At 31.2% G+C, this 18,401-nt stretch overlaps 1 protein-coding gene across 2 annotated transcripts in view; it reads left to right on the forward strand.

The window, feature by feature from the left end:
* LOC148302202 (MOXD1 homolog 1-like) overlaps positions 1-18,401 on the forward strand; it is a 105,149-nt gene that overhangs the window by 14,134 nt on the left and 72,614 nt on the right. The window contains exons 1-2 of one of the 2 annotated variants that reach the window (XM_088271990.1): positions 11,225-11,301; positions 17,118-18,287. In XM_088271990.1, coding sequence (XP_088128116.1) covers positions 17,304-18,287 — 984 coding nt within the window. In that variant the 5' untranslated portion in view covers positions 11,225-11,301; positions 17,118-17,303. Of the gene's footprint in view, positions 1-11,224; positions 11,302-17,117; positions 18,288-18,401 lie in introns of those variants that run through there. The other variant, XM_088271989.1, reaches the window with a different exon arrangement.

The following is an 18,401-nucleotide window of genomic DNA, read 5'->3' on the forward strand; positions in this document are numbered from 1 at the left end:
AAGATTGTGAATCTATTTAATTATTGTATAATAGAAACGTCCATCAACATTGAATATATTCTTAATATTTCAGTACAATACTCTTTACTGATCGCTATGACAAATGTCTGGTAGTTTCGGTGAAACGAACCGATTAACCAAGTTCATTACCCTCAAGCTGTCTCTAAAATGTGTTCATTTCACGGTTTAATAAAATGCAAAAAATCAATGTATATACCGTCGATCTTTTGATAACTCATAATGTCGTTACTGACATTTTTTGCGAATTTCAGCAACATTTTTTTTTAGATCTTTGGAAAAACCACATTCATACGCACATATTTTTTATTAAATTGTCGGAGATAAGCATTATCAATAAAATTTAGAAAGGTGTGTTGAGCTATATAAAGCAGAATTTATATTTGTATTTACAGTTCATAAACGAGTAATAAAACAATTGCGACTTAAAATTTTCTATAAACGCATGAAAAAAAATGACTAAGACTACTTTGATCAGAATGAGCATAATTCATTCTGTTAATTTTGAGAATAGTTTATGTCATTTAAACCTAATATATAAAATATACTTAAAATATACTTTCCTATAAGCTCCATGCAAAATTTATAAGTCAAAATAAGCTGTAAATCTAGTAGACTACAATAGTTTTGAAACCCTGTAATGTTTAATGTAAAAATATTATCTAGGACATTAAAACGCAAACCTTTAAATATCTAAAAACGAAGAAAACATGACTTACGCCTCATTCATAATTGTGGACACATACCATATATGTGTGTGATTATTTAAAAAAAAATTAATGGTCAGCACGCTCGGCTACCGTTCTGGAGGTCCCGGGTTCGATTCCCAGGGGGGTCGAATAAATATAAGTGATTTTTTCACTGTAATATTTATTGAATATTACCCTGGACTGGTACCTAAAGCGAAGGGCTGATCACCTTTCCTTCGTGTGTAAACGATCAAGATAACACTGTGTTCACATAAAGCAGTGCCCTATGCACCATTGGGGTGCGGATAAGGGTTTTATTTATTATTTATTATTATAATAAACCACTTAAAGAGTTTTATTTTTATACACGACTAGTTTCAAAAACTTACAGATGTTTTCATCAACAGGCGAAAATTAAAACTGTAGATCAAAATATATGTCAGTTTTAGAAACTAGTCGTACATAAAAATAAAACTCATTAAGTGGTTTATTACAAGTATTTAATTTAAAAAAAAATAATCAACATGTCATTCCACAAAATTAATGCCGAATCAATAAATAATATATGTGTGTGTGTGTATTTTTCTGCTTGAATACTCGAACGTTTCGTTATTTTTGGCATAACCATCGTAATAATTTTCCCTTACCCCCAAGCCCTTGAAATGTCTTTTCTCCTAATTTTATAATGGCGCGTATTTGAACCGGTGATTCCGTCTCACGGCTCAGGAAAATCGATGGAATTATGCGAGCATCGAGCCCTTAAAATGGCAATCTTCTCAAGACCGCTCTTCGATACTTAGGAAAATTTGTATTTTCCATTTTCCAGTCACTGCGTGCGGCACAATGTGTAGTGAGTAAATCATCAATCTTCGAACATAGCAATTATAAATTTATCGCACAAATTCATCGGGTGATGGAGATAATTCGAAAATAATTTATATTATGGGTGACTTATCTCGATAAATCAATTTACTGATTGTTCTACATTTTGTATTTTAGAGGAAGGATTTAGTGTAGATACCTATTTGTTATGTTTCGGATTAAAACTAATTAATTAGTTATTATACAGACCTGAATGATGGAAGTTTAGCTTCTGAAACATGTAGTCTATAATAAAACTCAAGTGGTAAAAAACGAAGTGTTTTCTTTAATTATTGTAACATGTCTTACCACAAAGTTAATGCCGAAACAATAAATAAAATAATTAATTCTTACTACAATTATACATAAATAATAATAATATTAATAATAGAACTCTTATCCGCACCCCAATGCTGCATGGGGCACTGCTTCATATAAACGCAGTGTTATCTTAATCGTTTACAAATGAAGGAAAGTGATCAGCCCCCCGCTTCAGGTACCAGTCCAGGGTAATATTGAATAAATATTACAGTGAAAAAATCACTTATATTTATTTGACCCCCCCTGGGAATCGAACCCGGGACCTCCAGAACGGTAGCCGAGCGTGCTGACCATTACACTACGGAGGCGGACAAATTATACATATATAGCCAATATAGAAAATATTGAAAATATATTGGCTATTATACATATATAACGTGGTAATATTTTTCTTTGTAAATTGGGTGTAAATAATATGTAAAGTGGGTGTATACCTAATAATAAAATAAACAATTTGTTGCTTTGTAATTAAAGTTTATTCCTAATTTATCTTTATAATATTTTTCTATCTATCTATCTGATTCTGACAGTTCAGAATCTTGTATTTTTTCTATCGGATGTCTTTTGTTTTATTCTGTGCGACGCATGCGACATCTGGTGGTAGAACTGTTTTATGTAGGTACTATTTGTAAGTACTTAATAAAATGTATAGGTAGGTACCTAGGTATTTTATTACACATATATAGCCAATATATTTTCTTAGTAGTTACAATAACAAGTAAAACTTTTCTTCACTGATGAGACTGCTGGATGTTAGTTTTCTTGCATTTATGTATATACTTTACATATATGTGTATGATATCAAGATTTTTAACATACTACAAGTGCTCGTAAACTAAAATATAAATATAAGCTCACTTTTTAATTTTTTTTTTAATTCTTGCAATATATTAATTCTTCTGATCACACGTTTTTTTTCTTTAAAGAATGCCACTTGACAACCACACTACAAAATTGTTGGAACTTCTAAATATATTAATCAAACTCGTGACATAGTTCATGTGAATTCACAACAGCCATCTAAATTGGAATAGGGAAAGATTTTATTAAGCTATCTTTATATTTGTATGCAAAGTCCGAATCTTTATTTAAATTTACATACTTAAGACACTACTGAAAACATGATATTATTTTTTTATGTAGCTTTCAATCATGAGTAGAATTGGTGAATGTTACACGTGTGTAAAATAATCACTTAATCAAGCCTATGACGTTCGTAAGCCCTGTAAATGCCCAGACTTCCATATTCTTCTTCATTTATGTTGAAATGCCAAAATTTTTAATAATAACTCCTGTGCGGACATAATCCAGATTTGTAAACCAGTTTTTGTACACACTAATTATCATTTATGTAAGTTGGATAACTTTAAAAAACACATGGTTTATGCTTAAAATATGGAGGATACAAAGAAAACCTCTTAAACTTTGGTACGTAAGTGAAATGTGTTAAATCCGATGTGTCTCGTAAATATCCACAAACTTTGTACATTATATAGATTCTGTTGAAATATTTTGTATCATAGCTGTCCTAACTTGTCACATAGATATGTCACGTTAAGGCAGATGTACGAGTGTAAATTCATCTCATAATCCAAACATTCTCACATTCCTCACGTATTATCTACCCACTCGTATGTTTCCCACTAATGTGAATATCATTTCAGATGACGAACAATTGGGAACGACCACTCACATATATTGTATTTACATTGCACAAACTATACACTTATGTTTCTAATCCAGACCTACTTGCTGCACTACCACCGGTTTTTTTCATTCCTTTGCTTAAAAAATTGAGCCACAAATCATTTAATATACATATCGCGCACTCCTTTCAAGAACGTCATAAATCAAAAATCGTCAATTTTCAGTTGTGCATGTTTTTGGAATGCCCGAAAATGTACTATATCCCAGCAAAAGAGACATATTTTTAACTTAATATTTACCCGCTACAGGGCAAAAAATGTTGTTTTAACATTTTGAATAAAAGGTATTGTTTAATTATTTTTTTAAATTAACTGAATATTTTTCAAATGGAGAAAAAACCTTCAGGTTTTACCTAAAAAGATCGTTGCACAGTAAAAAGTTCAATAAGTGGCTTGATATTTATTTTTAATACATTGTATTATATTTTTAAACTTTAAAAACGTTCTCCTGAAAAATCAAGTTTTTTTATTTATGACGTTCTTGCGATATGTTACTTTCCAGAATAAGCTATTTGCAAAAATACTAGGTTTATCGTCCAAGAGCTGGTTATCAAGTTTTTTATCAAAGATATCCCATCAAAAATTAAGACGCGGTCTGGCTTTTTGTATGGTTTACAACCTGCCTTTTGCTGGTTTAAGTATTTAATTTATACAGAGTAACATGTGCTCATGATTGAACATCTATGTTAGTTTTTGCTCTGAATATTGAATCCTCTACATATATGCGACAAGAAACAAACATGTTTGAGGTGCGATCCGTTTAAATTCTTGTAAACTATAGATCTGAAACCTTTCCTATTGTGTGAAATATTTGGTAAAGTATATTATTAAATATGCATACATTTTTCACAAAACCATAAAACAGATACGTAAATAAACTGTTTACAACATTTTGAGTGTGTCCAAATACTTGTTCACAAAATCTGGATTATCTCCAATTACAGGAGTTATAAGAGTTTCTGCTTAATAAAAAATCTTCTTTACATCTCACCAATAGATGTCTCTAGTGAAGTTCTAGTGATTCAAGAACAAGGTTTCTAAATTGGTTCATATATATAGAACTTCCAAGAATTTGAGTAGTGTGGTTGTCAATAATGGGTAGAATTGGTGAATGTTACACGAGTGTAAAGTGATCACTTAAACCAGCCTATGACGGTCGTCAGCCCCGTAAATGCCCAGACTTCCATATTCTTCTTCATCTTTGATGAGATGTCAAAAAATAATATAAATAAACTGTAATACAATTAAATCATAAAACTACAATAAATTTATTCGCCTTCGTGGTGTATTGGCTAGTACTTTTGCCTTCGCTCTGAACAGCTAGGGTTCGATTTCCGAATGGGGTAAAAATTACTACAAACGCTATATTACTCTAATCTTATCTTTCTTACTTAATAATATCACTCTGGACTGGTCACCTTGCTTCACGTAGTAAACTATCAAGATTCAGTGCCCTATGCACCACTATATGCAGATGAGGGTCATAATAAAAATGATATATCATCTATCTGATTCATTATCTGGTCATATGATTCATTCCATATGGTAAAGTAATGTAATGATGCTCCGAGTGGACCTTATTAAATAAAGTCGAATATATACATATCTCTGCATACCACAACATGATAATAAACAGTAAACAAGTTTTATTTAAAGTCTCAGCACAAAGTATGCATTAATAAAATTTATCAATGTGAACTTACTTGTTCCCCTCATTATAATGGTCTAAGTAGGTAATTAGCACTGCAAACTAAGTACTCAAGTAACAAGTCACAAGTTCCTTTTCTTCATTTTATACACACGTTATTTTGTTACGACATATGAGTCATAAAATCAAAACACCTGGATCTTAATATTATTTCCTTTGAGTATTTCTAAAATAAGTAGAATGAATAGTACATTCCTTTTCACAATTTTGTTTCTGAAATGTACAAACCTCCTACGTTATATTTTACAGCATTCCGATGTAGAGCAATGGACACGGCCCGACACGCTCAGCCGCTTCCTAAAGACATTCACATACAAACATATAATTATTTCAACGTACGGAATAATCCTCCTTATGCGAATTGAGATAAAGAGTGTATATAGGATGCAGCCTATCATAAAAGACCTAAAAAACCGGAGTTTTTCAGAAACAAGGTCTGCCGCTTGCTATTATTATATCGATTCTTTATCTCCTTCGTTATTGTCGGGTTTTGTATTGAAAATAGAATAGTGCCAACCGAGTGAATAACTCAGGAATTCTAAATTCTTGTTCATTGAAAAGAGGTCCTAGAACCATCTATCGGCATTATAATCGCCATCTTAGTTAGGTATGAAAATGAGTCATTGTAAATTTCGTAGAAATAACATTTTTAGAATTTTTCAGTATCCAATCATCTAATTGTTTTTTTTTTTACAAAATACATATTTAAATAATACAAAATAGTTGGTAAATATACAAAACATTTCAAATATAACGTTTGTACCTCTCTAATAGAGTAGATACTTGTGTTTAGAGAGGGAGTTCGTTTTACAATTAATTTATTTTATAAACAAATTAAATTATAAATAATAATAAAAAATATTCCTTGGTATGGAGTCTAGTTAGGGGTGAGTCTTATTTATTTTTAAAGATTTGATAATTTTGTTTGGATTTTAAGTTTTCCGGAAGTTTATTAAAGTTTTTTTACCCACGTACGTATAATGATTTAACACTGCTGTTGTTTTACATCTGTGCCATATTAAATTATTAGAAAATCTAGAGTTACGTGAATTCACAAGATTTATCACGTTTTATTTCATCTTATTAACTTATTTCATTGAGAAATCACATTAATTTGTATTACGGGTACTTATTATTGTATTACATTTAAATATATGAACAAAACATTGCTCTAACTTCAAAATAGTAATCCTAAATCGCATCTTATTTTAGTAAAAATTTATGAAATAACAAAAAAATATGTGACGAAGAGGTTTTTCTTCAAATATTCTCAAAATTAGTCTGTCAATAATTAGGATGGAATTTTACGATGTTTATGCTTTAACAGCGCGTTGGAGATTACTTTAACTTTGCTTATAAACTTTGATTTCTAATGATATTGTCATTTTTCAAGCGGCTATAGATTCAGGGTTTCAGAAAGTTTAAATTAGAAAAAAATATGAATATATTCATTTATAGTAAAATTGAAATAACCTACTCTAGATAGTTAAACCTATATCTTTTCATTGTAATTTATGACCAGAGCCTCGATTTCAAAGCGTACCGAACGCTTTGACCACGAAATGTATATGTATATAACATTAAATTATTTTATATTTGAAATAAACAAGTCATTTTTCCGGTATCTTCAACGTCTTGAAAATACTGATCGATAAACGTTTTGATTAGCCAAAGTCATTAGAAAAAAGTCCCGAAGCTAAACGCTTATCTACTCTCGTCAATGCTTTATCTATCCACTGTAATCGACCACCTAGAATGAATTAAGAAAAGAAGCCTTGCGAATTTTTGCTGGGAAAATACAATATTCTGTCGGTAGATCAGAAGAATAAGGGAGGGAGGGTTGTTTACATACATTGTTTGTCGCTTTTCCATAGAATTGAATACATTAGTTTTTGTGAAAAATGTTTTCTGCGGAATTGAAAAATGTCTACGTATAAAAGGATCGAATAATTTATAGAAACCAGAATTCATTAGAATTTGAATTCTCGAATTATTCGCTAGCATCGACCGTGCGCTTTTTACCTTACTACCACTTAACATATTACATCATTTTATTACTGAATATTATATATAAAAAATGAGGAATAAAATTGACACCGTCAAATTGTATGTTCCCGAGAAAGCTCGTATCTCGAATCGCAATATATAGGAGCATATCAAACAGGGATGCTAAAACTGCGAATGTGGATACAATATTCGTATTTTATTTGAATGTATGTCCTTTCCCATTATTGGGTCCTCCGGCGGCAGAAGCAACCCCCAAAACCCCTACCAACGACCCTTATCCATTCCCCGTATTCAACGTAATATCTCAATTCTTTTGTAAAGTAGTCACACGCAGCAGACTAAATTCTTACATTATTACAAGAAAAATTGTATATATAATAATATTATGTCACCTAGCAATGTCGAAATATTTTTTTGATATTAAAATAGAATTTCCTTTTCTCGGTGGAAATGTTCTACAATATTTTACAAACATAACAAAAAAATCTTTGTGATTTCGCTTTAATTTATACTTATCACGTACATATACGTGTATATCTGTACATATGAATATAATGTTCGGCATATTTTTTCTAGTTTTTATTTCAGATATATATATTCCTTTTTTTTATACTCTTTTAAAGCGTGGTTGTATTTATTCATTCCTGTTACAAAGCTAAATATACCTCGACCCTTTCCCTGCATATAATGTATCTTTAGTAAATACGCTCAAAGCACATATAAGCATGGTATAGTTTAAGTCGTACCTACTCTAACGATCCAGACATTTTCGAAATTGCTAAAATTGTACGATATTTTTTATAGATTTTATGTATATTTTGAGTGGATTTATTAAAATGAAACAACCCTTACCTAACTGTTCACAATTGCGTATTTCAAATACTATTCTCGTGTGTTACATCTTACATGTTGTAAAATCAGGATAACAATAACGAATGCTTGAATTAAACCAACGCAATGTCCAAGAGAAAAAGTGAAAGGAATAAGTCTTAGATTTAAAATGGTAGGCGTGTCCTTATAGTTATGTGTATATGTTAATGCTACATAAATCGGAGTGACTTTCTCACATTCTTAGTTAATTTAAATCTAGAAACATCTTCACAAATAATCAGCCGATATAATAGAATATAAATGATGATGCAAAATCAAATATGAATTAGTTATGTAAATAAGTCTCGTATATATAAATAAGTAGCATTGATAGAATGCGAATATCTATTTTCTCATTTAATCACACCCAAATATTTGCATATCTTTATTTAATTTTATATCTGTTGAGACTTCTTTGTCTTTTTTAATGTCCACTTTGGCCATTCGAATATCGGGAGTAAAATTAAAAATAATTTATGAACATTTGTTTTGTTTTACTAAATTAATATTCAAGCTGCATAATGACAACAAAATTCGAGCCATGAATAATTAATAGTGCTTTATAGAACCCATTTTCGTCGTAAAGTTAATCTCTAAGGTATTTATACTTTAATACTTTGCATCGTTATTTACACATTTCAATTGTTTGCCGGGCCATGTTGTAAATTTGGCTCGTAGTTCAAAATACTCTCAAATTTAGTGTTCGGAACAGGAAAAGGTTTAATAAACAATGTGGGAAGAGATTAGTTTAACAATGGCAGGTAGAGTGGTGCTAGAAAGTTAGGGATCGAGTGTTTACAAAATGACACCTTCACAATATTGTATTAAAGGTACACCTACTATACCTGGCCGGATGTTACTAATTTCACTATACATAGTATGCATTCTACAGAATGATCCCGAAGGTCCCGACACCAAGCGACGCTCGGTTGATTGTAATTTGTAGTGTTTTACGACACGCTGTTGTGCTTCGAGTGGAATGGGTAGGTGCCTTAGAGTAAAGGTAGGTACCTATTTCTGAATGAAAAAGAACACCCCAAACAAGGGTATTATTTTTCGTAACACAATGGTTCGTCCCACCACAAAAGAAAAAAAAAAGCTTAGCATCCTTAGACTCTAGGAAAGGTGCTGAAAACATTTCATTAGTGAGGTTTTTTTACGTTACCTTGAATAATATAATAGTATGTGCCAACCAACCTTCCACACCTATGCATTAAATATTATAAAATAGACAAACAAGAGCAAGGCTTATCAAGATTTTCAAATTTACAAAAGTTCACTAATGGCAAATACAAAAACTGTGAATTTGTAGTGAAAAAATAAATTATCTACAAAAACATGCTAAAAAACACTCTTTAAACTATCAGACTTTTAATACCAACAGGATATCGGTAATGACGAAACCCGGTGACTAATCAAATATAATAAATGTTGAAGAAAGTTCATAAACAGTTATTTTATTTTAATAAATAAAATGCAGTTCCACCAGTAAATCTCAATACAAAACTTAATTTTTTATATAATACAAAAGTTTTTTTCGCATTGTTTTATTTTATTTTTAATTTAAATTTTACTTGGTAAATACCACTTTTTTTCGCAACAATATAACTACCTAATATAAAGCGAAACAACTAACTTAAGATCCGTAAGAAATTTTCCAGTACTCTATAAGGAACCATAAGAAATTAATAGTTTCACACTCAAAGCCAGCGCATACATATTATCATACTGGGGGACTGTCATTTTCTATTGTTAACATGCTAATGTAATAGCAATAAAAATTATGTAGATTGATATACTTAACTCATAATATTCATAAACAAAGACAAAATACTATTTTTTTACATATTTAATATACCTCAAATGTACGGCCACAGCTTGTGAAATCATTTTTGAATCGTGTGTCATCCCATTCGTTTTATGAGTACATCTTAATACTATGCTAACAACTCATGCCGACACAAAACACTAATATTAATATCTTATTCATATTTACATAAATTTGCTAGACGATCTTAACTTCGTTTGTAGAAGTACCGACTTTAACCTTTTAAGAGTAAAGCTTTAAATAATGTGACGTCTATGAGATATTTCTTAAAAAAATATCGCATTCTCTGAAATAAGATTCTTATTGAATTTTCGATGATGGATATGGGTATGATTATTGTGAGCCTTCTTTGCCATAAAAAAAAATCTATATAGGTGTATAATTTATTTAATTTGGTCTCACATTTTATATATGTATATATATACAAATATTATAACCCTTATCCGCAACCAATGGTGCATAAGGCACTGCATCGAATTGACGCAGTGTTATCTTAATCATTACTTAAATGAAGGCAAGGTGATCACTCTTGCGCTTCAGGAACCAGTCCAGAGTTATATTAAATAAATATTGCAGTGTAAAATCACCAATGTTTATTTTCACCCCCCTCCTGGGAATTGAACCCGGAACCTCCAGCACGGTAGCTAAACACGCTGACAATTACACCACAGAGGCGGACATATATATATATATATATATATATATATATATATATATATATATATATATATATATATATATATATATATATATATATATATATATATATATATATATATATATATATATATATATATATATATATATATATATATATATATATATATATATATATATATATATATATATATATATATATATATATATATATATATATATATATATATATATATATATATATATATATATATATATATATATATATATATATATATATATATATATATATATATATATATATATATATATATATATATATATATATATATATATATATATATATATATATATATATATATATATATATATATATATATATATATATATATATATATATATATATATATACATATATATACATATATAGATTAAATGTTAGTGATTTTTACTTCAAATTGGATAGTAAAATGGCCTTTAGTTATAAAAACCGTAAAATAACATTGATAGTGGTGAAAATAGGCATTTTTAACAATGATAAAAATGTGTATTTATTTTAGATTAGCCTTCTTAGCTCGCAAAAGGTTAAGGACTATATTCGCCCGAGCTCCGAAGAGCGATGTCCCAATATCGCAGGTAAAACAACCTTTTTGCATGTTCTGAATAGTTCCACTCAGGCTCCAATGTTGATAAAGAATTCCCAACCATGTTGCCATGTTGCGTTTGGTTTTCTCTATTTTTATTCGGCCTTCGATTTATTTTGCTACATAAAAAATGTTCTCTTAGCACATGGGAATGCGAATCGTCCTTTAAAAGTCTTTGGGAGAGGCTGAAGGATAAAGTAAATCCTAGATTCGTTATTCTTATTTAAAAAAATAATAAACGTTAAACCTTTTTGCAAAGCGAATGAGTTATGGATTACAAACAAAAATTAATTTTCATTAATAGATTCGGCAGTCACTTTGTGGTAAAATCTATCCATTTTGAATTAATGTTTTACTTGGTAAATACCACTATTTCTTAAAATCTAATGTGACACGTCTTTCGATCCATTCCGCATCATTTTTAAACACCGTATACAGTGTTTGAAAATGATGCGGAATGCATCGAAACACGTGTCACAGTAGATTTTAAGAAATAGTCGTATTTACTAAGTAAAACATTTATTTAAAAAAAAATCATTTGTTATAATTAACTAACATAAAGGTTGTTTTATCCATGTAAGTAATATTTAATGTTGAAAGAGAAATATCCCGATTTTAAATTAATTGTTTTTTCATGTAAAAATTAGCCTGTCTTACTTTTTATGTATTATTATGGTAATTTTTAAAACCAGATACTTTTTTACTTGCCTAGAGGCTGTATAAAAAGCAGTAAAATTAATTAATTTTACATTTCAAAACCTACGTTTTGATGATCTGTCATATTTTTCTTAAAATAAACCGTTTTTAAAAGATGCTATTTTTGGCGTGCCCATTTAGACTGATTTAATTAGGAAATAAAATCATTATGCTTGAATCTTCAAAATATTTCAACGAGTTTTTATTTATAAAAAAATCCTCAATTACGTTTTAAGTAATCAAAAATTACAAAATAGATATAAAATAAAATTATTGAATGCGAATTCATCAAAATTCCGTTGAAATGTGAATTGAAAGTAACATTTTTATAATGTACTATTTTTAATATGTGGTAAGTAATTTATCTTTTTCCGATATCCCCGTAAACAATAGAAGATATTACCCCAAAGAAGATGAACAAATTAGTTTTGAGATAGAAATATGGTAATCTGGGCATCAACAGAGCTTACGACCTGTCATCAGCTGGCTAGCAACTTATTACCTTGTATACTGTGTACTATTCGAAATTCTGTCCATGATTGAACAATCGTGTCACAATTTAAGTTTTACTTTGTCAATACCACTATATCGAAAAAAAAATTAAAAACAAGAAACAGCTCTTACCCCCTCTTCAACCTTCAACATCCCAAGGAAACAACTCTAAAACTTAGAATCGGCTTCACATACGGTGTTTGAAAATAATGCGGAATGCATCGAAACACGTGTCACAATAGATTCTAAAAAATAGCGGTATTTACTAAGCAAGTCTTAAATTAAAAATGAATTGAATTTACCACAAAGTGACTGCCGAATCAATTTATAAAAATAATATTTTATTGATTCCAATACTACGTGAAATCCAGTAATTGTATTCAAAGATTTTTTCCTTTCTTAACGACCGAAGCCAATTTGTACATAAAATATTACATGTATACTTTATGATAAATAAGATGTTTTCTCTTTTTAAGTATATTATCGGTTCGAAAAGTACTTATCTAAACAACGATGAACATATAAAATACAAGGAATTATGCATTAGCCTGAAATATTGCAATTATTATTGCTTTATAGTTAGGAAGTGACATATTCCAGATATCGGTGTGGTCCGCGAAATCATTGCCGAGGTTTTGCACATAGGAGTATTGAATCCAGACACTGTCTGGCTTTTATTACAATAAAATATATCGCTCACTCCTTTCAAGAACGTCATAAATCAAAAATCGTCAGTTTTCAGTTTTGCGTGTTTTTGGAATGCCAAGAAAATGTACTATATCCCACCAAAAGCGGCATATTTTTAACTAAATATTTACCCGCTTCAGGGCAGAAAGTATTGTTTTTGCATTTTGAAGAAAGGGCATTGTTTAATATTTTTTTTAAATATGCCAAGTTTTTTTTAAAATGGAGAAAAAACATTCAGGTTTTATCTTAAAAGGTCTGTTGCACAGTAAGAAGTTCAATAAGTGGCTTGATATTTATTTTTAATACATTGTATTATATTTTTAAACATTAAAAACGTTCTCCTGAAAATTAGAGTTTTTTTATTTATGACGTTCTTGAAAGGAGTGAGCGATATGAGGGTTTCTCGTGTTTCAGGTTGGGATTTGAAAACGATAGTTAACAAAAACATTCAACAGTTTTTTTTTATTCTAATTATGTGGAATGACTCATGCATTTGCATAGTCAAACTGCACGTTGTTAAAATGAGTTGAATGCATACACATGTTGTTTCCTTAATTGGGGCCATTATTACATCGGAAGGACAAACTGTTCCTTTCGAATATTTGCTAAAAATCTCCTTTTCCTCTCCGTTAGTTAATTCTATCACATTCATCAGAAATAATTACTACAGAGGCCCGCGCTTAGTAAAGAGAGTACGTGTGTTTTTATAACTAAGGTAATTTAAGGAATCCCTTTGCTATTAATTTTTTAATTATACGATTATAATCATAGTTTTTTTGGAAATAAGAGCAAAGGAAGGCTAATGAAAGCTAAGTACGATCAAGTATTCAGTCAGGTCAGATGTTGGGCAATTGGCGGGTATGTATGAGGAAATGCATGAATGTGGAAGAGGCGAAGATTGTTTGTAAAGACAGACTGCTGTGGCTATGTATTCTCTCTGCATACACCTGCAGCGGAGTGGCGTGATGATTCACTAGTTTTTTTTTATTATTAATTCTTTCAATCTACTTCGTAAAACCTAGTTTTTTTTGTTTTTTGTGCAATCAATACTATTCGTATTTTTAATTTTTGTTATCATTATCACGCGATCTACTATCGTTTATGACTTATAAACATATTCTAAAAACATATCATAATGCCCTAACAAGGCGAAACAATTGTCACAATATATTTTTTTATGTATTTTTGTTATTAAAATACAACTTAGTAGACTCAAAAAATCTGTATTTGATTTAAAATTAATACATAAACATATCAATATTTTAACAAAAGGAAAATTTACTACTCTTATAACATATTAATGTAATTCATTAAGCTTCGTCAATAATCTTATCCGCTTCCGAAGTGTAATAGTCAGAACGCTTAACTGCCTCTCTGGAGGTCCCGGGTTCGATTCCCATGGGGGGATCAAATAAATATAAGTGATTTTTTCAATATTACACTGGACTGGCACCTAAAGCGAAGGGATGATCACCTTTCCTTCATAGGTTAACAATCAGGATAACACTGCGTTTATATGAAGCAGTGCCTTATGCACCACTGGGGTACGGATGAGTGTTAAAAGAAGACCATTAAGCTTAATTAATAATTTTTCTCAATTTGATAACGATATTGACTTTACGATTATACCATACGATAATTTTTCTTGTTCTCTTTTCGTTCCGTCGATTAATTTCTTTAGAACACGATACCTTTAACGGGCATATTTTATTTGGTACATTGTTCATGCAGTTAATGTAAAAGTGCTGACAGTAAAAAGACTGAGTAATGCGGCAGAATAATTACATTATTTCGTTTCTCGAGAAAGACACTCATTAGTTCCGCACCCCTGATCCCCGGATGACGGCGGTCTTACTGGAAAAATTATTACGAATAATGATCTCATTATCAAGGGCTCTGCAACCTTTTTTTAAAAAATTAAATTAAAAAACAAACAAAAACACATAAATCCGTAAGGGTGCAGCTGTAATTTAATTTAACCTGTGGCATTCCAACATAGGTGAAGAAGAATATGGAGTTCTGGGCATTTACAGGGCTTACGACCGCCATAGGCTGGTTTAAGTGATCAATTTACACGTCTTACATTCCCCAATTGAACCCATGATTGACAACCACACGACTCAATTTTCGAAACGCCTAGATATATTGATCAAATTCACGTGACACAGTTCATGTAAGTTCACTACTGACATCTATGTTGGAATAGGGAAAGCTTTTATTAATCAAAGACTTTTTCTATTTGTACTTAAGTTCCGAATCTTGGATTTAATTCACATACATGAGCCCAGCCTGAGAATCGGTCTTCTTCATCTATGTTAAGATGCCAAAAAAAAAAAAAAACTAGCTCCGTCTCAGAAATAATCCATATTTGTGAGCCAGTATTTGGACACACTCAAAATGTTGAGTGATATTCCACATTGGATCTTTTGTTTTTAATTTCACAGGGACGCTATCAATATTCTTCATTGTAGCATTAATCTAATTCATTTTAAACGGTTATTACTTTTACTTTATAGGTATTTATTAGTTTAAAACAATTTTTTTTAAATAAGACCTTAACACCGGTAGAATTAAGTGACAATTCATGTTTTTAACAGCAGGATTCCAAAAAAGGGTATAAATAAATTAAATATCTCCATTTATAATTCTCCGAAGTTAAAAACTGCGTAGTTTAATTCAAATTTGCTTAATTTAAGTATGACACGCTGACCATTACACCACGTCCGCCTCCGTGGTGTAATGGTCAGCGTGTTTAGCTACCGTGCTGGAGGTCCCGGGTTCGATTCCCAGGGGGGGGGTGAAAATAAATATTAGTGATTTAACACTGTAATATTTATTTAATATTACCCTGGACTGGTTCCTGAAGCGCAAGAGTGATCGCCTTGCCTTCATGTAAGTAATGATCAAGATAACACTGCGTCAATTTGATGCAGTGCCCTATGCACCATTAGGTGCGGATAAGGGTTATAATAATAATAATTTAAGTATACTTTTAAGAATTACATAAACTTATAAATTGTACAAAATAATAACATAGGAATAAAAAGTTTCAGAATTACATATACTTAGGAATTATACAACAAAATTACATACTTAGGAATAAAAAAATTCAACAGCCTCCCTTTAAAATATAAAACACACACTCTAAAAATAAAAGTTAACGAACAATAAAAACACACACAGACTATACAATAAAAAACTAAACAAGATAACTACCTCGCACAGCTTAAAAATATATGTTCCCAGTAATATTTTTTTAAATGTATGAGATGTAGCTATCAACAACAACAAAAAATCCCTCTCCAAGAACAAGAGCTCAGTCTCTTTTTTGTAGAGGCTCAGCGCAACTTAAATTAAGTAGAAATATGTAGAAATTGTTATAAATTGTATAAAAAAGTAACTATATTAAATCAAAATAAATAAAACATAAAAATAACAACACAAAAATATATTTTTTAATACATTGCCAAGAAAAGGCCCTAAATACTATGGATGCCCAGTTTGAAATATTTTACTTCTTTTCCCATTCGGTCGCGTTTGGAGCAGGAAATAAGTAATATGTCGTTTTTATGATCTCATATCGCAAATTACTTCCTGGCCTCATCAAAAGCTATTTTTCTGGATCGTTATTTTATTGCCGTATATTTTTTATCCCAACTTTTTGTAGGCACGACTGTGCGTAAATCTACAGTGTTACAAATTATATTCGCTATGCAAAGTAATTCGGCACTTAATTAAAGCTTTTCATATCAATCCTTATGATCCTATTTAATGTTAATAATATAATTTGGAACCTGGTCTAAGGAGCTATTTACAAAATATAATTAAGAAATGAATCTAGGTTGACGAAAATAATTATTTAATTTGTTAAAATAACTTTATTTCAATAGCTGCGTAATAAATATCTAACAAAGCTTTTTTTATTTATTTCAGGTCATCCAAATGAGTGAAACTGTGAAAAACACGAAAGTATTTTTTTTTAATCACGACTAAAAATATATTAAGAATTATTATCTGTGCTGGTAACTTGAACTTTAACCCTTTCCCTGCGATAGCGCTGAAAGTTCAAGGGCAGTGGCGTGACCAAGGGTGATCGCTCAGAGCGAAGAACAGCGACGCATGATGACGTCGCCTAAGCTGGAATTACTCTTGGCATGTGTCGCTTTTGTGTCGGCTATCTCCATCACTGGAGCTAAACTTCCCAGAGAGTATAGCCGCTACACCGACAAGTGGTTTGATAACACCAATGATGCGAGCGACTCTTTCAGACTACTCCAGGATGGGAGAACCTACCGACCTCCGTACTCCGGTATGTTCAGACCCGACTACCGCCACCTTTCGAAAAGCCAACAAAGAGTAGAAGAAGACAGAGCTTTCGAGGCCTATGTTCGAGGACACCTGGAACTCGATACACAACGGGACAGTGGAACGATACGGAAAATATCCCAACTGAAAAATATCCCGAGACCCGAGGCAGAAATTAGTAGTTTCATATCCAGGGAAATAAGAAACTCAAGTAATAAAAGCAAATCACATTTCAGCAAAAAATATCTTTCCGATGCCACAGAAGCTAAACACGCAAGCGCGAAGCTCGATACATTCGTAAATGTTGATAATAAACACGACAAGAATATAGGAAACGAGAAACTCGTTATCCATGGAGGAAAACAATCCGACAAAAGCACCGACAAGAACATAAGAAACGAGGAACTCGTTATTCATAGAGGAAAACAACCAAACAAAAGCGCCCTATTTAAATCGGTCGATCGTGAAGATTCAAAGAAACATCGCCAGATAATCAAGAAGAAGGAACGACTTCTGAAGGAATACGCGAGAAATAAATACGAAATGGCGGAAAAGGAGTTGCTTAAGAGGAATAAGCGTGCAGTGTCTGTTATGAATTCGGAGTATATCAGTGTCGGTCCTCAGTGGGGGTCGCCAGTGTGGCTTGGCGGTTCTGGAGAAGTGGCTCTGCGCGTGCGGACTGCCGGGCACGCGGTGGTGTTCCGCGCGGAGGCGCGCTCGCTCGGGCACGTCGCCTTCGCGCTGGGGAATGACGCTGTGCTGGCGTGGCTGGATGAAGACGGCACACCCAATATCCTGGTGAGAATTTCATTTTACGTATTTCAAACTAGAATTAGCTTTATGATTGAATTACAGTGTCCAGTTCCTTATTTTCTTTTCTTTATATTATTTTTTTTGCATTTCACAATATAA

The sequence above is a fragment of the Brachycentrus maculatus genome, unplaced genomic scaffold (genome assembly GCF_059751285.1).
Source record: "Brachycentrus maculatus isolate JH-2025_06_01 unplaced genomic scaffold, ASM5975128v1 h1tg000473l, whole genome shotgun sequence".
NCBI classification, from domain to species: Eukaryota; Metazoa; Arthropoda; class Insecta; order Trichoptera; family Brachycentridae; genus Brachycentrus; species Brachycentrus maculatus.